This window comes from Somniosus microcephalus, chromosome 5 (assembly GCF_052327205.1).
Source record: "Somniosus microcephalus isolate GS21.2 chromosome 5, FLI_Smic_1.0, whole genome shotgun sequence".
Classification (NCBI taxonomy): domain Eukaryota; kingdom Metazoa; phylum Chordata; class Chondrichthyes; order Squaliformes; family Somniosidae; genus Somniosus; species Somniosus microcephalus.
This window is the reverse complement of record NC_140991.1, coordinates 318,044,056-318,067,940: the sequence shown is the minus strand read 5'-3', so window position 1 is coordinate 318,067,940 and position 23,885 is coordinate 318,044,056. Positions and strand designations below refer to the sequence as shown.

At 49.2% G+C, this 23,885-nt stretch overlaps 1 protein-coding gene across 4 annotated transcripts in view; it reads left to right on the top strand.

The window, feature by feature from the left end:
- Positions 1-23,885, top strand: part of lars2 (leucyl-tRNA synthetase 2, mitochondrial) — a 144,061-nt gene that overhangs the window by 74,890 nt on the left and 45,286 nt on the right. For all 4 annotated transcript variants that reach the window (XM_085989298.1, XM_085989297.1, XM_085989299.1 and 1 more), the window contains exons 13-15: positions 3,265-3,363; positions 5,814-5,951; positions 10,450-10,553. In XM_085989298.1, coding sequence (XP_085845424.1) covers positions 3,265-3,363; positions 5,814-5,951; positions 10,450-10,553 — 341 coding nt within the window. The remainder of the gene's footprint in view (positions 1-3,264; positions 3,364-5,813; positions 5,952-10,449; positions 10,554-23,885) is intronic.

The following is a 23,885-nucleotide window of genomic DNA, read 5'->3' as shown; positions in this document are numbered from 1 at the left end:
GAGAAGGAGGTGGTGAGCCACCTTCTTGAACCGCTGCAGTCCGTGTGGTGAAGGTGCTCCCACAGTGCTGTTAGGGAGGGAGTTCCAGGATTTTGACCCAGCGACGATGAAGGATCGGCCGATATACTTCCAAGTCAGGATGGTGTGTGACTTGGAGGGGAACTTGGAGATGGTGGTGTTCCCATGCACCTGCTGCCCTTGTCCTTCTAAGTGGTAGAGGTCACGGGTTTGGGAGGTGCTGTTAAAGAAGCCTTGGCGAGTTGCTGCAGTGCATCTTGTAGATGGTACACACTGCAGCCACGGTGCGCCGGTGGTGGAGGGAGTGAATGTTTAAGGTGGTGGATGGGGTGCCGATCAAGCGGGCTGCTTTGTCCTGGATGGTGTCGAGCTTCTTGAGTGTTGTTGGAGCTGCACTCATCCAGGCAAGTGGAGAGTATTCCATCACACTCCTGACTTGTGCCTTGTAGATGGTGGAAAGGTTTGGGGAGTCAGGAGGTGAGACACTCGCCGCAGAATACCCAGCCTCTGACCTGCTCTTGTCGCCACAGTATTTATGTGGCTGGTCCAGTTAAGTTTCTGGTCAGTGGTGACCCCCAGGATATTGATAATAATAATAATAATAATAAATAATTAATAATAATTCAACTTTATTGTCATTGTACAATGCACAAGTACATGAACAACGAAATGTGATCTTGCAAGCTCCCACGAGTCCAGTACAAATAACATTAACATTAACGTAAATAGCACCGTCCTGGGAGAAGCAAAGCCGCTGCGTCTGTGCGCGCCGCCATTCTATTTCCACCATTCCTCCTGTCCAACAATCTTCAGCCCAACGCCCGGGCCTGCTCACCAGCCGCCCCTCCCGTGGCTCCTTCCGTGACCTTCTCACCAATCGCCCCTCCTCGGGGCTCCTTCCGTGACCTTCTGCACCTGGTCTTCCCTGATGGTCACCCCTCCAGGTACTAACCAGGCCTGGCTCTGCTTAGCTTCCAAGCCTTGCCAGTGACCCTGTCCCTAGTCCCAGGAACAGGTGGGGGATTCGGCAATGGTAATGCCATTGAATGTCAAGGGGCGGTGGTTAGACGCTCGCTTGGTGGAGATAGTCACTGCCTGGCACTTGTGTGGCACGAATGTTACCTGCCACTTATCAGCCCAAGCCTGAATGTCGTCCAGGTCTTGCTGCATTCGAGCATGGACTGCTTCATTATCTGAGGAGTTGTGAATGAAACTGAACACTGTGCAGTCATTAGCGAACATCCCCATTTCTGACCTTATGATGGAGGGAAGATCATTGATGAAGCAGCTGAAGATTGTTGGGCCTAGGATACTGCCCTGAGGAACTCCTGCAGCGATGTCCTGGGGCTGTGATGATTGACCTCCAACCACCACAACCATCTTCCTTTGTGCTCGCTATGACTCCAGCCAGTGGAGCGTTTTCCCCCTGATTCCCACTGATGTTCCCGGAGCACAGCTGATTCAATTCCTTCTCATGAATGAAATGTCTGTGGAACGCAAAGAGGAAAGCAGTTTACACTGGGAGAAATGAGCAGTCAGCTTCCTCGTTATTAATATTACAAAGTATTTACAGCACAGAAACAGGCCATTCGGCCCAACAGGTCCTTGCTGGTGTTTATGCTCCACTCGAACCTCCGCCCACCCTACTTCATCTCACCCCATCAACATATCCTCCGGTTCCTCTCTCCCTCGTGTGTTTATCTAGCTTCCCCTTAACCTCAACCACTCCCTGTGGTCGCGAGTTCCACATTCTAACCACTCTCTGGGTTTCTCCTGAATTCCCTGTTGGATTTATTGATGACTATCTGGTATATGTTGAAGCAGGGTGTTGCTTGATGCTTTCTCAGGGTACCATTGATTGCCGGGCACATGGTACCCTGCGTGGTACACAACGGAACCTGGCTGGCGACCATTCTGTCTCTAAATAGGTTTTTCTGTTTGAAAAGGAATGGCCCAATCCTTTGTTGGGTGAACTTGCTACTTGCTAATGGTGCTTGGAGCAGCATCACTGCTCATGTTGCTTAATTCAGTCAGCACTGTTCCATTCTGCCAGCGCATTTCACACCTAATCTAGAGCTGTCTTTTGTCTCCACTAGTCCTCTCACCATCTCGTCTCGTTTTGAATACCTCTTAATGTCTCTTCACTTCTCTTTTGTTCTCTCCCAGCCTGGCCTTTTAATCTATTTCATTTCCTGTGCTTTTCCAGTCTTGACAAAGGGTTTTCACCTGAAACGTTGACTCTATTCTCTCTCCACGGATGTTGCCTGGCCTGCTGAGTTTTTCCAGCATTTTCTGTTGTTATTTCGGATTTCCAGCATCTGCAGTATTTTGCTATATCACTGTTCCATGTTTGTCGTGTGGTTTAATCACTAAACCTCAGGTTGTGGGTTCAAGTCCCACTCCAGAGGCTTGAGCACAAAAATCTAAGCTGGCACTCCAGTGCAGTGCTGAGGGAGCGCCGCACTGTCGGTGGGGCAGTACTGAGGGAGCGCCGCACTGTCGGTGGGGCAGTACTGAGGGAGTGCTGCACTGTCGGAGGGGCAGTACTGAGGGAGCGCCGCACTGTCAGAGAGACAGTACTGAGGGAGCGCCGCACTGTCGGAGGGGCAGTACTGAGGGAGCGCCGCACTGTCGGAGGGGCAGTACTGAGGGAGTGCCGCACTGTTGGAGGGGCAGTACTGAGGGAGCGCCGCACTGTCGGAGGGGCAGTACTGAGGGAGCGCCGCACTGTCGGAGGGGCAGTACTGAGGGAGCGCCGCACTGTCGGAGGGGCAGTACTGAGGGAGCACCGCACTGTCGGAGGGGCGGTACTGAGGGAGCGCCGCACTGTCGGAGGGGAAGTACTGAGGGAGCGCCGCACTGTCGGAGGTGCCATCTTTCGGATGAGACATTAAACTGAGGCCCCGTCTGCTCTCTCAGGTGGATGTACAAGATCCCATGGCACTATTTCGAAGAAGAGCAGGGGAGTTCTCCCTGGTGTCCTGGGGCCAATATTTATCCCTCAATCAACATCACTAAAACAGATGATCTGGTCATTCTCACATTGCTGTTTGTGGGAGCTTGCTGTGCGCAAATTGGCTGCTGCGTTTCCTACATTACAACAGTGACCACACTTCAAAAAGTACTTCATTGGCTGTAAAGCGCTTTGGGACGTCCGGTGATCGTGAAAGGCGCTATAGAAATGCAAGTCTTTTATTCGTTTTACTAAATAGTCACAGAATTTGTTACTTGTTTCTTCCTGTGCAGATGTAAGGGCCCTGCCCAACGAGAGACTGACACCATGGATACGTTTGTGGATTCAGCTTGGTATTACTACAGATACACCGACCCTCATAATACTCAGAAGTGAGTTTGAAAATGACTGTTTTTACATGGTTTATGAAAAATATTTATTTTCTCTTCCTTTCCCCGCCCCCCCCCCCCCGCCGAGTCTCTGCTCGGCCAGACTTCAACTGCAGCTTGGGGCAGCATAGGAGCAGATAGAAGGCCATTCAACCCCTCGATCCTGTTTCACCATTCAATTGGATCACGGCTGATCTGTATCTTAACTCCATTTAAACGCCTTGGCTCCGTAACCCTTAATACCCTTGACATGAATCTTGTCATTCATGTGGAAATGACTTATGAAATAATACTGGGCGGCCTGCGGGTGGCGCTGTCCAGGGAGAGTATAAATACTCGGGCACGGGCCCAGCTTGCTCAGGACATTCTTTAACAGGAACTAGTGAAGGACACAACTAGATCTCCATGTTGAAAAACAGTTGATTAAAGCTTTGTTTAATACTCAGACCAAGTGCCTCGTAGTTTTCTTACGTCAACCCTTACCTAACAAAAATCTGTCGATCTCAGTTTTTACATTTTCAATTGACCCCGTAGCCTCAACAGCTTTTGGGGGAGAGAGTTCCAGATTTCCACTGCCCTTTGTGTGAAGAAGTGCTTCCTGACATTGCCCCTGAACGGCCTGGCTCTAATTTTAAGGTTAAGCCCCCTTGTTCTGGACTCCCCTCCCCCAGAGAAAATAGTTTCTCTCGATCGACCCATTCAACTCCTTTCACTGTCTTAAACACCTCAAGGAGATCACCCCTTAATCTACACCCAAGGGGAATACAGTCTATGCAGCCTGTCCTCATAATTTAACTCTTTTGGGCTCCTGAGATGCGGGGCCCAGAACTGAACACAGTGTCCAGATGGAGTACAGTGGGCAGCACGGTGGCATAGTGATTAGCACTGTTGCCTCACAGCGCCAGGGACCCGGGTTCAAATCCGGCCTCGGGTGACTGTCTGTGTGGAGTTTGCACATTCTCCCCGTGTTTGCGTGGGTTTCCTCCGGGTGCTCCGGTTTCCTCCCACAGTCCAAAGATGTGCGGGTTAGGTTGATTGGCCATGATAAAAAAAAAAATTGGCCCTTAGTGTTAGGGGGGATTAAATACGTGGGGTTACGGGGATAGGGCTTGGGTGGGATGGCTGTCGGTGTAGGGACCGGGTGCTAGGGTTTGGATGATCAGCCATGATCTCGTTGAATGGCGGAGCAGGCTCGAAGAGCCGAATGGCCTACTCCTGCTCCTATCTTCTATGTTTCTATGAGTCTAACTGGAACATAACTTCCACCCCTTTGTATTACTTAAGAACATAAGAATTAGGAGCGGGATTCGGCCCCTCGAGCCTGCTCCGCCATTGAATAAGATCATGGCTGATCTTCTACCTCATCTCCACTTTCCCGCCCGATCCCCATATCCCTTGATTCCCTTAATATTCAAAAATCAATCGATCTCTGCCTTGAATATACTCAACGACTGAGCCTCCACAGCCCTTTGGGGTAGGGAATTCCAAAGATTCACCACCCTCTGAGTGAAGAAATTCCTCCTCATCTCAGTCCTAAATGGCCGACCCCTTATCCTGAGACTGTGACCCCTGGTTCTAGATTCCCCAGCCAGGGGAAACAACCTCTCAGCATCGACCCTGTCAAGCCCTGTAAGAATTTTGTATGTTTCAATGAGATCACCTCTCATTCTTCTAAACTCTAGAGAATATAGGCCTAGTCTACTCAATCTCTCCTCATAGGACAATCCCCCCATCCCAGGAGCCAGTCTGGTGAACCTTCATTGCACTCCCTCTAAGAGAAGTATATCCTTCCACGGATAAGGAGACCAGAAGTAAAGTCTTACTAAGGGAGGGGGGGAACAGTTTGCCACTTGAAATCACTTTGAGGTTGATGGTAAGGCGGTAAAGTGCCACCTTTGATCCATGTAGCTGTAATTGAGTACCCCACTTGCAGTATTGGCACCGATAATCTAATCTGATATTTTTTAAATTCATTCACGGGTTGTGGGCGTCACTGGCAAGGCCAGCATTTATTGCCCGTCCCTAGTTGCCCTCGAGAAGGTGATCTCATCCGGTTACTTGGCGAACAATTATTCCAGAAAGATGTGGGTGGGGAATGTTTTTGGAAAAAAAAAAAAAAATTTTAAGTCCTCCTGAACCAAGGCCAGAATATTCTGCATACAGGCATATAAATCTCTCAAACAATGGCCTGAATTCGAATCCTTTGGCCCCTGGGAGCGGATTGGCTCCCCGTCCCCAGTCCCCCGCCCCCCCCCCCCCCCACCCCAACCCCCATTAAAACCGGAAGTGGACGGGTTGGGGTCAGGATTTGGATTTTTAACACTTTAACTTCCTACCTGACCCCAACCCAGCTGTTTTTTTTTTGGGGAGGTGGGGGGTGTTTAAATTTCCCCCCTGAACTGTCTCGGCCATGAATATAGTTGCTAACTGTGTGTAACGTGCTTGTTTTAAAGGCCCTTTGACAAGGCCCTGACAGACTTCTGGATGCCTGTAGATTTGTATGTCGGAGGGAAGGAACATGCTGTCATGCATCTGTACTATGCCAGATTCATCAGTCACTTCTGCAATGATCAGAACATGGTCAAATACAGGCAAGTACCACTACTTGAGGTCATCCAAAACTCGGCCACCCGTGTCCTAACTCACACCGAGTCCCGTTCACCCATCACCCCCTGTGCTCACTGCCCCGTGTCCTAACTCACACCCAGTCCCGTTCACCCATCACCCCCTGTGCTCACTGCCCCGTGTCCTAACTCACACCCAGTCCCATTCACCCATCACCCCCTGTGCTCACTGTCCCGTGTCCTAACTCACACCAAGTCCCGTTCACCCATCACCCCCTGTGCTCACTGCCCCGGGTCCTAACTCACACCCAGACCCGTTCACCCATCACCCCCTGTGCTCACTGCCCCATGTCCTAACTCACACCCAGTCCCGTTCACCCATCACCCCCTGTGCTCACTGCCCCGGGTCCTCACTCACACCAAGTCCCGTTCACCCATCACCCACTGTGCTCACTGCCCCGTGTCCTAACTCACACCAAGTCCCGTTCACCCATCACCCCCTGTGCTCACTGCCCCGTGTCCTAACTCGCACCCAGTTCCGTTCACCCATCACCCCCTGTGCTCACTGCCCCGTGTCCTAACTCACACCCAGTCCCATTCACCCATCACCCCCTGTGCTCACTGCCCCGTGTCCTAACTCGCACCCAGTTCCGTTCACCCATCACCCCCTGTGCTCACTGCCCCGTGTCCTAACTCACACCCAGTCCCGTTCACCCATCACCCCCTGTGCTCACTGCCCCGTGTCCTAACTCACACCCAGTCCCATTCACCCATCACCCCCTGTGCTCACTGCCCCGTGTCCTAACTCGCACCCAGTCCCGTTCACCCATCACCCCCAGTGCTCACTGCCCCGTGTCCTAACTCACACCCAGTCCCGTTCACCCATCACCCCCTGTGCTCACTGCCCCGTGTCCTAACTCACACCCAGTCCCGTTCACCCATCACCCCCTGTGCTCGCTGACCTACATTGGCTCCCGGTCCGGCAGCGCCTCGATTTCAAAATTCTCATCCTTGTTTTCAAATCCCTCCATGGCCTCACCCCTCCCTATCTCTGTAATCTCCTCCAGCCCCACAACCCCCCCGAGATATCTGCGCTCCTCTAATTCTGACCCTCTTGAGGATCCCTGATTATAATCTCTCCACCATTGGTGGCCGTGCCTTCTGTTGCCTAATCTCTGGAATTCCCTCCGTAAACCTCTCTACCTCTCTCTCCTTCTTTAAGACACTCCTTAAAACCTACCTCTTTGACCAAGCTTTTGGTCACCTGCCCTAATTTCTCCTTATGTGGCTCGGTGTCATTTTTTTTGTCTTAAAATACTCCTGTGCAGCGCCGTGGGACGTTTTACTATGTTAAAGGCGCTATATAAATACAAGCCGTTGTTGTACTCTATAGCTACATATAACGTAGATGCATTTTGCTGTGGTTTTCATGGTCTTGGGGTAACTCCGATATCACGCTAAGTCACTTGAGTTGAGATTTTGCGTGTTTCTTAACGCACCATGATGTGTGGGAGGATATTTTTATCGTTGGTGTGGCATGCCAGCTTTAGATTCTCGAACAAAATGCACGTCTGCCCACTCGGTGCTGCATCAGCTGCAGTTCTGGGCATCGGCCCCAAGGGGGTGAAAGTGAGCCACACACGCACTGGAGTGCCCTCCAGTGGCAGACGTCTGCCACTACATTGGCCCGGAATTTGCGATGGGCGATAACAGCGGACAAACACCGCTCGCTGTCATTACACCTCTGAAACTGACCGCACCTTCAGCATGTCGCACATGCGCAGCCGAACACGAAAATCCTGAAGTTGCGGCCTGTCATTCACTGCTCCGACACTGGCTACGCTGTGCCCCCACCCCCGGACACAGCCGGCAATCGGGGAAACTGACGAAAAACTTGGTCTCTTCCGCAGTAATACCGCTGTTAAATACCCCACTAATAGTCCGACCCTTTTGGATTAGGTGTAACTGGGGGCTTTAGCAGCGTATTGACTGCTAAACAAAGGTTGTGGCCCTTGAAAAACTAATTTTAATTTTGTGCAGTGTCAAATTTATCCATTTTAATAAAACATTTAAAATGGAAGTTGTGTGAATAGACGGTTTGACACCGGAAGGTGAACCCCATCCTACCCGCAGTCAAAGTCCGCAAGAGCACTGCCGCCAGGGGTTGCTGGATAGCGATTAAAACACTGGCTGTTTTGGGATGACTGTTCCTTCTCCCTCAGCTAAGACAAGTGGTAGCAGCCGGATCGTTGCCAGCGGAAATTGAAGCGTGTAAAGTTCTTAAAGGGTCGATGCTGAGCGGTTGTTTCCCCCTGGCTGGAGAGTCTAGAACCAGGGGGTCACAGTCTCAGGATAAGGGGTCGGCCATTTCAGACTGAGATGAGGAGGAATTTCTTCACTCAGAGGGTTGTGAATCTTTGGAATTCTCTGCCCCAGAGGGCTGTGGATGCTGAATCGTTGAGTATATTCAAGGCTGAGATCAATAGATTTTTGGACTCTCGGGGAATCGAGGGATATGGAGATCGGGCGGGAAAGTGGAGTTGAGGTCGATGATCAGCCATGATCTTATTGAATGGCGGAGCAGGCTCGAGGGGCCGAATGGCCGACTCCTGCTCCTAATTCTTATGTTCTTATATTCTTTTCCCCCTCTTTATTTATAATGTATCTATCAGCATCTAAATTCTCCGTGTGCCAATCTACCAGTCCTGGCAATGCCAGGAGAGCAGAGACTGGGCATTTTCCTATGAGGGTGGAAGGAAAACAAGGAGTCAGCTATTCTGGGCTGTTTGTTGGCCTTCTGCTGCCCAGTTACACAGGAAAAGGTCTGGGCGCAGCGTTCCCGCTAAGCTGCACGGTGGCCTGGAGGTCCCGTGCAGGCCGCTCACCGGTTTTTACACGGTAGAAACCGCACTTTAAAAATTCTAACAGGACTAGACAGACTAGATGCAGGAAGGATGTTCCCGATGGTCGGGGAGTCCAGAACCAGGGGTCACAGTCTAAGGATAAGGGGTAAGCCATTTAGGACAGAGATGAGGAGGAATTTCTTCACCCAGAGAGTGGTGAACCTGTGGAATTCTCTACCACAGAAGGCAGTAGAGGCCAATTCATTAAATAAATTCAAGAAGGAGTTGGATATATTTCTTAAGGCTAAAGGGACCCGGGTTCGAATCCGGCCTCGGGTGACTGTCTGTGTGGAGTTTGCACACTCTCCCCGTGTTTGTGTGGGTTTTCTCCGGGTGCTCCGGTTTCCTCCCACAGTTCAAAGATGTGCGGGTTAGGTTGATTGGCTATGATAAATTGACCCTTAGTGTTAGGGGGATTAAAATATGGGGTGGGATATGTGTTGGTGTAGGGGTTACGGGGATCAGGTGGGATATGTGTCGGTGCAGGCTCGATGGGCCGAAATGGCCTCTATCTGCACTGTGGGGTTTCTGTGATTCTGTGAAGGCAGGGACAGGGTACTGAGTTTGGATGATCAGCCATGATCTCATTGAATGGCGGAACGGGCTCGAGGGGCCGAATGGCTTACTCCTGCTCCTATCTTCTATGTTTCTATGCACATGCGCAAAAATTTGAATGAGCCACGCAGCCAGTTAGAGGGACTGCGCACCTAAAATAAAAATTAGAGGGAAGATTGTCGGGGAGTGAGGCGACTTGCCGGTTAGAAAAGGTGATGCGCCTAAAACAGCGGAGAAAGTAACCAAGGGTTTAAAAAAAGCAAATTCTTCACCAAGTCTACTTAAAATAAATAATAATTCATCCAATAGTAAACTTCACTACAACTACAGCAAAGTTAAACTAAGGCCACATCAGCTTGGTGAGGTGGGTGGGAAAGATCCCATGGCTCTATTCAAAGGATGGCAGGGTGTTATTCCAGTGTCCCAGCCAACATTCCTCCATCAACCAATAACACAAAAAAACAGATCAACTGGCCCTTCACCCCATTGCTGTTTATGGACTTTGCTGGCACAGAAAGGCTGATGTGTTTACTTCTAACAGTTACTTCATTACAAATTAATTAATTGTCTGAAGCACTTTGAGATGTTTCAGTGGCACTTGATACATGAAACAAGGTTTTATTTTAATTCTACAAGAGGATTTTCTTGCTCCACACTCGCTCAGTTAGGAATTTAAATTAAATTAAAAAAATCTGGAATAAAAAGCTAGTGTCAGTAATGGTAACCATTAAACTATCGGATTGTCGTTAAAAACCCATCTGGTTCCTCAGTAACTACATGGCAGAGGTGAACTTAGCCACATAGAGGAGTAAGCCCCCTGCCTCCCCGACCCCCAAACTTTCACCCCTGGCCTGTGCAGAGCTAGCTGATTTCATAAGACAGGAAGTTTACCTTCAAATGAATTGCCATGCTCGTTTCTCCCAGTTAGGATAATTGTTTCTGTTTGGTCTGTTTTCCTGCTCTGATGTTGCTGCGATGGTTAAATAAATGTCATTCGTCCGTCGCGATTTGGTTATTTAATTTCCTTTGCGTAATCTGTGCTTTCCCTTCCTCCGGACTTGGTTCAGGGAACCTTTCCGTAAACTCCTAGTGCATGGGCTTATCAAGGGGAAGACATTCCGACTGGCGTCAAGCGGGCAATGTCTGAAGAAAGAGGAAATAAATTTCAGCGGTAAGTGGCCATTGAAACTAAAAGAAAAGTGGGTAAGGAAAGATGTTGGTGAAAATTATATGGATGTTAAAAAAAAAAAATTGCTGCTCTTTAGGAGCAATTCTATGAGCCGAGGCATAGCATATAAGAGCAGGGAGGTTATGCTAGAACTATGGGAACGGTAGCTTAGTGGTAATGTCACTGGGTTTGAAATCCACAGGCCTGGGTTAATGATCCAGAGATGTAAGTTCAAATCCCACCACGGCAGCTGGGGAATTTAAATTTAATTAATTAAATAAATCTGGAATAAAAAGCTAGTGTCAGTAACTATGAAACTACCGGATTGTCGTAAAAACCCATCTGGTTCACTAATGTCCTTTAGGGAAGGAAATCTGCTGTCCTTACCCGGTCTGGCCGGTATGTGACTCCAGACCCACAGCGATGTGGTTGACTCTTAACTGCCCTCTGAAATGGCCGAGCGAGACACTCAGTTGTAACAAACTGCTACAAAACACTATAATAAGAATGAAAGCGGACGGACCACCCGGCATCGACACGGCAACGGTACACCCAGCCCAGTCGACCCTGCAAAGTCCTCCTCACCAACATCTTGTGCCAAAATTGGGAGAGCTGTCCCACAGACTAGTCGAGCAACAGTCATACTCACAGAATCATACCTTTCAGCCAATGTCCCAAACTCCTCCATCACCATCCCAGGGTATGTCCTGTCCCACCGGCCAGACAGACCCACCAGGGGTGGTAGTGCCGTGGTATACAGTCGGGAAGTCCTCAACATTGACTCTGGACCCCATGAAGTCTCATGGCTTCAGGTCAAGCATGGGCAAGGAAACCTCCTGCTGATTACCACCTACCGCCCTCCCTCAGCTGATGTTGAACACCACTTGGAAGAACTGAGAGTAGCAAGGGCACAGAATGTACTCTGGGTGGGGGACTTCAATGTCCATCACCAAGAGTGGCTGGGTAGCACCACTACTGGCCGAGTCCTGAAGGACATAATTACCAGTCTGGGCCTGCGACACGTGGTGAGAGAACCAACACGAGGGAAAAACCTATTTAACCTCGTCCTCACCAATCTACCTGTCGCAGATGCATCTGTCCATGACAGTATTGGTAGCAGTGACCACCACACAGTCATTGTGGAGACGAAGTTCCGTCTTCACACTGAGGACATTGTGTTGTGTGGCACTACCACCGTGCTAAATGGGATAGATTCAGAACAGATCTAGCAGCTCAAAACTGGGCATCCATGAGGCGCTGTGGGCCATCAACAGCAGCAGAATTGTATTCCACCACAATCTGTAACCTCATGGCCCGGCATATCCCTCACTCTACCATTACCACCAAGCCAGGGGACCAACCCTGGTTCAATAAGGAGTGTAGAAGAGCATGCCAAGAGTAGCACCAGGCATACTTAAAAATGCAGTGCCAACCTGGGGAAGCTGCAACACAGGACTACATGCATGCTAAAAAGCGGAAGCAGCATGCTATAGACAGGACTAAGCGATCCCACAATCAACGGATCAGATCAAAGCTCTGCAGTCCTGCCACATCCAGTCGTGAATGGTGGTGGACAATTAAACAACTAACGGGAGGAGGAGGCTCCATGGATATCCCCATCCTCAATGATGGTGGAGCCCAGCACGTGAGTGCAAAAGACAAGGCTGAAGCATTTGCAACCATCTTCAGCCAGAAGTGCCGAGTGAATGATCCATCTCGGCCTACTCCTGAGGTCCCCACTATCACAGAAGCCAGTCTTCAGCCAATTCGATTCACTCCATGTGATATCAAGAAACAGCTTAGCACTGGATACAGCAAAGGCTGTGGGCCCCGACAACATCCCGGCTGTCGTGCTGAAGACTTGTGCTCCAGAACTAGCCGCACCTCTCGCCAAGCTGTTCCAGTACAGCAACAACACTGGCATCTATCCAACAATGTGTAAAACTGCCCAGGTATGTCCTGTCCACAAAAAGCAGGACAAATCCCACCCGGCCACTTACCGCCCCATCAGTCTACTCTGAATCATCAACAAAGTGATGGAAGGTGTCATCGAAAGTACTATCAAGCGGCACTTACTCACCAATAACCTGCTCACTGATGCCCAGTTTGGGTTCCGCCAAGACCACTTGGCCCCTGACCTCATTACAGCCTTGGTCCAAACATTGACAAAGGAGCTGAATTCCAGAGGTGAGGTGAGAGTGACTGCCCTTGACATCAAGGCAGCATTTGACCGAGTCTGGCATCAAGGAGCCCTAGTAAAACTGAAGTCAATGGGAATCAGGGGGGAAAACTCTCCACTGGCTGGAGTCATACCTAGCACAAAGGAAGATGGTTGTGGTGGTTGAAGGTCAATCATCACAGCCCCAGGACATCGCTGCAGGAGTTCCTCAGGGCAGTGTCCTAGGTCCAACCATCTTCAGCTGCTTCATTAATGACCTTTCCTCCAACATAAGGTCAGAAGTGGGGATGTTCACTGATGACTGCACAGTGTTCAGCACCATTCACAACTCCTCAGATAATGAAGCAGTCCATGCCCGCATGCAACAAGACCTGGACGACGTTCAGGCTTGGGCTGATAAGTGGCAGGTAACATTCGCGCCATAGAAGTGCCAGGCAATGACTATCTCCAACAAGCGAGCGTCTAACCACCTCCCCTTGACATTCAACGGTATTACCATCACTGAATCCCCCACCATCAACATCCTGGGTTCACCATTGACCAGAAACTTAACTGGACCAGCCACATAAATACTGTGGCAACAAGAGCAGGTCAGAGGCTGGGTATTCTGCGGCGAGTGTCTCACCTCCTGACTCCCCAAAGCCTTTCCACCATCTACAAGGCACAAGTCAGGAGTGTGATGGAATACTCTCCACTTGCCTGGATGAGTGCAGCTCCAACAACACTCAAGAAGCTCGACACCATCCAGGACAAAGCAGCCCGCTTGATTGGCACCTCATCCACCACCTTAAACATTCACTCCCTCCACCATTGGTGCACCGTGGCTGCAGTGTGTACCATCTACAAGATGCACTGCAGCAACTTGCCAAGGCTTCTTCGGCCCTTAAAGGGCAGTACGGTGGCATAGTGGTTAGCACTGTTGCCTCACAGCGCCAGGGACCCGGGTTCAAATCCGGCCTCGGGTGACTGTCTGTGTGGAGTTTGCACATTCTCCCCGTGTTTGCGTGGGTTTTCTCCGGGTGCTCCGGTTTCCTCCCACAGTCCAAAGATGTGCGGGTTAGGTTGATTGGCCATGATAAAAAATTGGCCCTTAGTGTTAGGGGGGATTAAATACGTGGGGTTACGGGAATAAGGGCTTGGGTGGGATGGCTGTCGGTGTAGGGACCGGATGCTAAGGTTTGGATGATCAGCCATGATCTCGTTGAATGGCGGAGCAGGCTCGAAGGGCCGAATGGCCTACTCCTGCTCCTATCTTCTATGTTTCTATGTTTCGGCAGCACCTCCCAAACCCGCGACCTCTTCCACCTAGAAGGACAAGGGCAGCAGGCGCATGGGAACACCACCACCTCCAAGCTCCCCTCCAAGTCACACACACCATCCTGACTTAGAAGTATATCGTCGTTGGGTCAAAATCCTGGAACTCCCTCCCTAACAGCACTGTGGGAGCACCTTCACCACACGGACTGCAGCGGTTCAAGAAGGCGGCTCACCACCACCTTCTCGAGGGCAACTAGGGATGGGCAATAAATGCTGGCCTTGCCAGCGACGCCCACATCCCATAAAGGAATTTTAAAAAAGCATGGATGAGGGTTTCAGCATCGGATGAGCTGAGGCAAGGGCGGAGACGGGCGATGTTACGGAGGTGCAAATAGGCGGTCTTAGTTATGCCGCAGATATGTGGCCGGAGGCTCATTTCAGGGTCAAATATGACACCAAGGTTGTGAACAGTGTGGTTCAGCCTCAGACAGATGTTGGGGAGAGGGATGGAGTCAGTGGCTAGGGAACGGAGTTTGTGGCTGGGTCCGAAGACAATGGCTTCGGTCTTCCCAATATTTAATTGGAGAACATTTCTGCTCATCCAGAACTGGATGTCGGACAAGCAGCCTGACAATTTAGAGACCGTGGAGGAGTCGAGCGAGATGGTCGTGAGGTAGAGCTGGGTGTCGTCAGCGTACATGTGGAAACTGACGCTGTGTTTTCAGATGATGTCACCAAGGGGCAACATGTAGATGAGAAATAGGAGGGGAGGCCAAGGATAGAACTGTATAAAACACTAGTTAGGCCACAGCTAGAGCACTGTGTACAGTTCTGGTCACCACATTACAGGAAGGATGTGATTGCACTAGAGAGGGTGCAGAGGAGGTTTGCGAGGATGTCGCCAGGACTGGGGAATTTTAGCTATGAGGAAAGATTGGATCGGCTGGGGTTGTTTTCTGTGGAACAGAGGAGGCTGAGGGGAGATTTAATTGAGGTGTATAAAATTATGAGAGGCCTGGATAGAGTGGATAGGAAAGACCTATTTCCCTTAGCAGAGAGGCCAATAACCAGGGGGCATAGATTTAAAGTGATTGGTAGAAGGATTAGAGGGGAGTTGAGAATGTTTTTCACCCAGAGGGTGGTGGGAGTCTGGAACTCTCTGCCTGAAAGGGTGGTAGAGGCAGAAACACTCATCACATTTAAAAAGTACTTGGTGTAAGAATACTAAGGACTCAGACTTGGTGTTAATTAACAGCAACGGTGGATATGTATTAAGATTATATAATGAGTACACACACTTGGAGACACACAGCCCCGAATAGATCCTACATTACATGCTGATCAGCCATGATCTCATTGAATGGCGGAGCAGGCTCGAGGGGCCGAATGGCCGACTCCTGCTCCTATTTTCTATGTTTACCCGGGCGCCGGTCAGCATAGTGGATGTACGAAGGAAGGTGTCTTCACGTTTCTTCCTTCTTCCTTGGTCGGACACGCAGTCTGGGTTCCTTCCTTCGACTGCCCGAAGGCTACGATGTGTCCTCGGTTGTACCCTTGTCCTTGATCACATGTCCCAGTTGAATCAATCAGCACGGTGGCATAGTGGTTAGCACTGTTGCCTCACAGCGCCAGGGACCCGGGTTCGAATCCGGCCTCGGGTGACTGTCTGTGTGGAGTTTGCACATTCTCCCCGTGTTTGCGTGGGTTTCCTCCGGGTGCTCCAGTTTCCTCCCACAGCCCAAAGATGTGCGGGTTAGGTTGATTGGCTATGATAAATTGACCCTTAGTGTTAGGGGGATTAAATACGTGGGGTTACGGGGATAGGGTGGGATATGTGTTGGTGTAGGGGTTACGGGGATCGGGTGGGATATGTGTCAGTGCAGGCTCGATGGGCCGAAATGGCCTCTATCTGCACTGTGGGGTTTCTGTGATTTCTGTGAATTCTTCTGCACGTACACTTTTAACATAGGAGTAGAAAAGAGGAATAAGGTGCATAAAAGAGTGAGTGTGTTGGATAGCGCTGGAGGCGGAAGTAGTAACATATTAGAGAGGAGCAGACTAAGAAAGACTACGAAAAATTCAAAAATGGGTTTAGAATGCATGTACGTAAACGCACAAAGTGTGGTGAGTAAGGTTGGCGAGCTACAAGCACAATTAGCCTTGTGGCAATATGATGTTGTGGCGATAACGGAAACGTGGCTTAAAAACGGTGAGGACTGGACACTTCATATTCAAGGGTACAAGGTGTTCAGAAAAGATAGGGAAGGAAAAAAGGGAGGTGGGGTGACCGTGCTGATTAAGGAAGACATTGGAGTGTTGGAAAGGGAGGATGTTCTTGAGGGGACAAGGACAGAATCCATTTGGTTAGAGTTGAGGAGCAAAAAGGGTATGATCACACTATTGGGGGTATTCTACAGGTCTCCAAATAGTGAGGGGGAGGTAGAGGAGCAAATCTGCAGGGAAATCGCAGAGATATGCAAGAGCTATAGAGTGGTGATATTGAGGGACTTTTAATTACCCAATATCAATTGGGATAATACTAAGGTAAAGGGAAAGGAGGGGGAGGAATTTCTGAAATGTGTTCAGGAGAATTTCCTTGACCAGTATGTTCTTGGCCCAACTAGGAAGGAGGCATTGCTGGATCTGGTGCTGGGGAATGAGGTGGGCCAGATCGACCAAGTGTCTGTGGGAGAACACTTGGGTACGAGTGATCATCGTATCATAAGATTTAGATTAGCAATGGAGAGGAGCAAGGAACAATCTAGAGTGGAACTTCTAAACTGGAATAGGGCTAACTTCAATGGGATGCGAAAGGATCTAGCCAGGGTAAAATGGAACCAAAGGCTGACAGGAAAAACTGTAACGGAACAATGGGTGATCTTTAAGGAGGAGATGTTCCAAGTACAGGCTAGGTACATTCCAACAAGAGGGAAGGGTAAGGGAACCAAAGCAAGGGCTCCTTGGATGACGAGGGAGATAAAGAAGATGATGAAACAAAAAAAAGGTGTATGATGAATGTCAGGTGAATTCTTCAAGGGAGAACCAAACCAAATGAGAGGGGAAGTGAAGATGAAAATAAGATTGGCAAAGAGAGAATATGAGAGTAGAATGGTGGTTAATATAAAAGGGAACCCAAAAATCTTCTACCGTCATGTAAACAGTAAGCGGGTAGTAAGAGGCAGGGTGAGGCCTATTCGCGACAAAGAAGGTGATATATGCTTCGAGGCGCAGGGCAAGGCTAGAATACTCAATGAGTACTTTGTTTCGGTGTTTACTAAGGAGGTGGATGTTGACAAAATATCGGTAGAAGTGGAAAAGGTAGAAGGAATGGAAGGGGTGAAAATTGATAGACAGGATGTACTAGAAAGGTTGGGTATGCTTAGAGTGGATAAGTCGCCTGGTCCAGATGGCTTGCATCCAGGTTGTTAAGGGAATTGGGGGAGGAGATCGCGGAAGGGCTTGCCATAATTTTCCAATCTTCCCTAGATGCGGGGGAGGTGCCTGAGGATTGGAAAGTGGCAAATATGACACCATTGTTCAAGAAAGGGTGTAAGGACAATCCCAGTAACTACAGGCCGGTCAGTTTAACATCAGTGGTGGGTAAAGTTTTAGAAACAATAATCAAGGAAAAAATTAACAGGCACTTGGTGAGGTTTATGCTAATTAAGGAGAGCCAACACGGATTTGTAAAAGGCAGATCGTGTTTGACTAATCTAATTGAATTTCTTGATGAAGTAACAGGGAGGATTGATGAAGGGAATGCAATGGATGTTGTCTACATGGATTTTCAGAAGATGTTTGACAAAGTACCACATAGAAGGCTGGTTAACAAAATTGAGGCTCATGGAATAAGTGGGTCAGTGGCAGCTTGGATAGGGAATTGACTTAAGGACAGAAAACAGCGAGTTGTGGCAAATGGCTGTTTTTCAGACTGGAGGATGGTAGACAGTGGTGTTCCCCAAGGGTCAGTGTTGGGGCCACTGCTTTTTTTGATATATATAAATGACCTGGGTATTGGAATATAGAGTAGAATTTCTAAATTTGCCGATGACACCAAACTTGGGGGTGTGGCAAACAGTGATGATGATATCGACTGCAACAGGACATAGAAAGGCTAGCAGACTGGGCAGACAAGTGGCAGATGGAATTTAATACAGGAAACTTTCGTTTAACCAGAGGTTAAATGTCCGGAAAGCTCTATCTACCGGCAAAATTCAGGAGCTGTTTCCTATAAGTTTTTTTACTTCTCGTTGCTTTTTTTTTTCCAGTCAGGCTCTGCAAGGTCTAGCTGAAGCTGTTGCTTAGCTACAGAGACGCTTTTAAGCTGTGGCCGACTGTTTTGAAGCTGTTGCTAAGCAACGGGGTTTGTTGATTCTCACGGAGCTCAAAAGCTCCCTATGTTTTAACATTAGCGCTGGTTTCTACGGCAGTTTTGATGGTACGGCACCAGCTCGGTCCCGTCAGTGCCGGATACCAGAAAGTTTCCTGTACAGAGAAGTGTGAGGTGATGCATTTTGGCAGAAGGAACAGGGAGAGGCAATATACACTTAATGGCACAGTTTTAAAGAGTGTGCAGGGACAGAGGGACCTGGGAGTTAATGTGCATAGGTCCCTGAAGGTGGCGGGACATATTGAGAGTGGCTAGCAAAGCATATGGGATCTTGGGCTTCATAAATAGAGGTATTGAGTACAAAAGTAGAGAAGTTATGCTGAACCTTTATAAAGTGCTGATTAGGCCACAACTGGTGTATTGCGTCCCGTTCTGGTCACCACACTTTAGGAAGGATGGGAAGGTCCTTGAGAGGGTGCAGAGGAGATTTACCAGAATGGTTCCAGGGATGGGGGATCTTAGCTACAAGGACAGGTTGGAGAAGCTGAATTTGTTTTCATTAGAGCAAATGAGGTTGCGGGGTGATTTAATAGAGGTGTACAAGATTATGATGGGTTTGGATAGGCTAAACGGGGAAAGGCTGTTCCCACTAGTTGATGGTACAAGGATTAGGGGGACACAGATTTAAGGTTTTGGGCAAGAGATACAGGGGGGATGTGAGGAAAACCTTTTTTACGCAGCGAGTGGTGATGACCTGGAACTCGCTGCCGACAGAAGTGGTGGAAGCGGAGACACTCAATGTTTTCAAGGGGAGACTGGATAGGCACTGGAGGGAAATAAACTTGCAGGGCTCCGGGGATAGAGCGGAGGAATGGGACTGACTGGACTGCTCTACAGAGAGCCGGCACGGACTCAAATCAAATCAAATCAACTTTTATTGTCATTGTTAGTGCACAAGTGCAGTACAACGAAATGTAGGCTTGCGGCTCCCGAGAGTGTACAATTTGGATTAGGACACTTAAACATTTCAACATACATTTGCCTCCTTCTGTGCCTCTATGACTCTATGGCCTAGAAATTCAGTGGCACCCGGGGCACCAATCTCGCCGGGGCGCCGGAAGTACCGCCCCGGAAGGAGTCGCGAACACCCGCCAGAAATTCAGTTTCAGCGCCCCAGACGGAAGCGCAGCGCTACTCGAGGCGCCCCGCATCCGTCTTGGGGCGCTGCAACTGAAGTTCGCAGCGCAACGTGCCGCAGCGCCACACGCTGCAGCACGGCGCGCTGTGGTACTGCAGGCCTTCCTCCCCTTCTTAAAGGGGAGGGGCCTGCTGCAGCGCGATCTGAGATCGCGAGTGCCGGCAAAAGAGCCCGGCTCCGAGGAGAAGTGCCGGGCTCTTGGTAGACAGCCAGCACAACGCGGGGGGTGGGGGGGGCTCAGGAGGCCGGGGACGGCTGCGCGAAGAGGTGCTGGCAGGCGGCCAGCAAAAAAAATGGCCGCCCCGCACCTCAGCGCCTCTACCGCCGCAGGTAGGCCCCCCTGAACCGGTCGCAAATTGCGACCGGCGTTACAGCGGGGGGCGCTACCAAATTTGGCGATCGGGGCGGTAGCGGGGCGCTACGCACACCGATGATGCCATCAGTGGCGGCGCAGCGCTACCGGCTAACACCGCCATTAGCGCCCCGCTAAATTTCGCGGGAGGCGTGGCCAGTGGCGCTAAACCCACTAAGTGCCCTCTTTGGGCGCTAACTGGTGGCGCAGCACACCGAATTTCTGGCCTATGACTCTAATGGTTCTTTAACTCTTATCTGGCCCATTGTAGGATCTTGCTGTTTTTCTGTCCTTTCAGACCTTTTGCAATCCCAGTGGTCAAGAGTCAGTTCAACGGTCAGCTATTTGTGATTGTCTCCAGGTTAAAATAGTTTACTATTTCATCAGCTTGGGTTAGTCATTTTGATACAGACACTTCTGCAAAAATCAACACAGGTTATTCTTGCCATCTGTGAGCAAGATCTCTGGCTTCCGTGGCAACCATTTCACAACTGATATCTTTGCGCCACAGGACACAGCTGTGGCTTAAAGCTTAGGTCGGTGGTAATGGTCAATTTAATGAAAAATAGCTTAGTCCTGCAGAAGCTTGTTTAACCTCCTGTTCCTCCTGCACCAGCCTTTCGATAGTTTTCTCATCTAGATCTTGCATTGGATGTGCACTTGAAGTGCCGTAACCTACAGGGCTACGGACCAAGAGCTGGAAAGTGGGATTAGGCTGGAGAGCGCTTTATTTTTGTGGCTGGCATAGACACGATGGGCCGAATGGCCTCCTTCTGTGCCGTAAATGTCCATGATTTGATCCTAAACTCTATACGTGAAATATATGGTTACAGATAGGCACGAGACACGCAGGCTTTGCAAGTTACTGTCGCTGGGTGTGCTCGGCCATGGCCCTTCATGTTCTTCAAATGGTTTAGATTTATTTCTCATCAGAAAGGAGCAAAAGAAAATTCCATTCTTGAGATTTCCCTCTCCCCTCACCCCCAAACATTTTCCTTTACTATAATGGGTATTAAATACAGGGGCCTAGAAACTGGGCGACTTAACTGCCACAGTCCTGGCGAAAAATGCCAGCCGCCACTCTAACGCCCTTCTCTAGCGCGGAACTCATTTTAGAAGGCAGTTCCCCTTCAAGGGACCGAACCACTCTCTAAAATGACAGCAATGCAAAAGCAAAATACTGCGGATGCTGGAAATCTGAAATAAAAACAGAAAATGATGGAAATATTCAGCAGGTCGGGCAGCATCTGTGGAGAGAGAGAAACAGAGTTAACATTTCAGCTCGATGTTCTGACGATGGGTCAGCGACCTGAAACGTTAACTCTGTTTCTCTCTCCACAGAAGCTGCCTGACCTGCTGAGTATTTCCAGCATTTTCTGTTTTTATATCTAAAATGGCCGCCTTGCTTTAAGAGAAGGCTGTTCTTGCTGAAATGACACTACGGCCACGCTACACTGGGCCTCCTGCCGGGACTAGCGCCACGGAAACGGCCTTGCGCAGTAAGTTTAGAGCTGGGCTAATGTCATTTAGTGACCAGTGCAAATTTACCGGTCCTGCCAGCGCCGTCAATTTCAGCGGCCGGCGGTGGCACCAGCAGGTTTATAGCCACCTGGAATGTCTAGGCCACGGTGTCATTTCGTGCATCGAGTGTTACAGGACTGTAACGGGTCGAGGGATTCAGATAGTTTTATCTGAGCACCCAGCTGTGTATTGTCCTGGACGTGCCCTCCAGCCTGTTGTTCTTCAACTGTGTGGTCGGAGTTCCAGCGGGCCAGCTTGATTTGTTTTTGTTTTTGCAGGTGGCTGTTGGCGTAGGGAGGCAGCCTGTTCCCGGGACATGGTCAAACGAAATGAATTGCTGTTGTGCTGCATGATTCGGACAGCAGCAATATCGGGTTTTCGTTTTTTTATTAAAACAATATTAAAATGTACTTTGCTTTACGCGCCAATTTTGTCCCCCTCTGCTGCTCCCTCTTCTCCGGAAGGCACTGACTTTGCTGGCTCCGTTGTAGATGCCCCAGTGCTTTTCTTGACATGAGCCTTCATGATGAGTGACGACATGAGGGCATCACGGCTGATCCTAGGCTTGTATTCCCTGGAATATAGAAGGTTAAGGTTAAGGGGTGATTTGACTAAGGTTTGTAGGATTTTGAAAGCAGCTGATAGGGTCGATAGAGAGAAACTTGTCTAGGACCCCTTGGGTCGGAGCGATCATAATATGATAGAATTCTTCATTAAGATGGAGAGTGAAGTAGTTGACTCGGAGACTAGGGTCCTGAATTTAAATAAAGGAAACTACGATGGTATGAGGCGCGAGTTGGGTAGGATTGATTGGGGAATGTCACTCAAAGGGTTGACGGTGGATAGGCAATGGCAAACATTCAAAGACCGCATGGATGTACTACAGAATTTGTTCATCCCAGTTTGGCATAAAAATAAAACAAAAAAGGTGACTCAACCGTGGCTAACAAGGGAAATTAGGGATAACATAAGATCCAAGGAGAGGACATATAAATTGACCAGAAAAAGCAGTAAACCTGAGGATTGGGAGCAGTTTAGGATTCAACAAAGGAGGACAAAGGGATTAATTAAATGGGGGAAAATAGAATATGAGAGTAAGCTTGCATGGAACATAAAAACTGACTGTAAAAGCTTTTATAGATATGTGAAGAGAAAAAGATTGGTGAAGTCAAGCGTAGGTCCCTTGCAGTCAGAATCAGGGGAATTTATAATGGGCAACAAAGAAATGGCAGACCAATTAAATACATATTTTGGTTCTGTCTTCACAAAGGAGGACACAAATAACCTCCCAGAGATGTCGGGGAACATAGGGTCTGATGAAAGGGAGGAACTGAAAGAAATCAGTATTTGTAGGGAAATGGTGTTAGGGAAATTGATGGGATTGAAGGCCGATAAATCCCCAGGGTACTTAAGGAAGTGGCCCTAGAAATAGTAGATGCATTGCTGATCATCTTCCAACATTTGATGGAATCTGGAACAGTGGCAAATGGAATTTAACCCTGAAAAGTGCGAGGTGATGCATTTTGGACGGACAAATAAGGCAAGGGAATACACAATGAGTGGTAGGACCCTAGGAAGTACAGAGGGTCAGAGGGACCTTGGTGTACATGTACATAGATCCCTGAAGGCAGCGGAGCAGGTAGATAAGGTGGTTAAAAAGGCATATGGGATACTTGCCTTCATTAGCCGAGGCATAGAATATAAGAGCAGGGAGGTTATGATGGAGCTGTACAAAACGCTGGTGAGGCCACAGCTGGAGTACTGTGTGCAGTTCTGGTCGCCTCACTATAGGAAGGATGTGATTGCTTTGGAGAGGGTGCAGAGAAGATTCACCAGGATGTTACCTGGGATGGAGCGCCTCAGCTATGAAGAGAGGCTGGACAGGCTGGAGTTGTTTTCCTTGGAGCAGAGAAGGCTGAGGGGGGACCTGATTGAGGTGTACAAAATAATGAGGGGCATAGATAGGGTAGATAAAGAGGAACTTTTCCCCTTAGTGGGGGGGGTCAATAACAAGGGGGCATAGATTCAGGGTAAGGGGCAGGAGATTTAGAGGGGATTTGAGGAGGAACTTTTCCACCCAGAGGGTGGTTGGAATGTGGAACTCAATGCCTGAAAGGGTGGTGGAGGCAGGAACCCTCACAACATTCAAGAAGCATTTGGATGAGCACTTGAAATGCCATTGCATACAAGGCTATGGACCAAATGCTGGAAAATGGGATTAGACTGGACAGGGATGGATGGGCGGCGCAGACACGATGGGCCGAAGGGCCTCTTTCTGTGCTGTAAAACTCTATGACTCTATGAGTACCCATGGATTGGAGGGTAGCTAATGTTACCCCACTATTCAAAAAAGGTGGTAGAAAACGGGGAATTACAGACCGGTAAGCCTGACATCGGTAGTGGGGAAAATGCTAGAGTCCATTATAAAAGATGTAATAGCAGAGCACTTGGAAAACAGTGACAGGATCGGACAAAGTCAACATGGATTTACAAAAAGT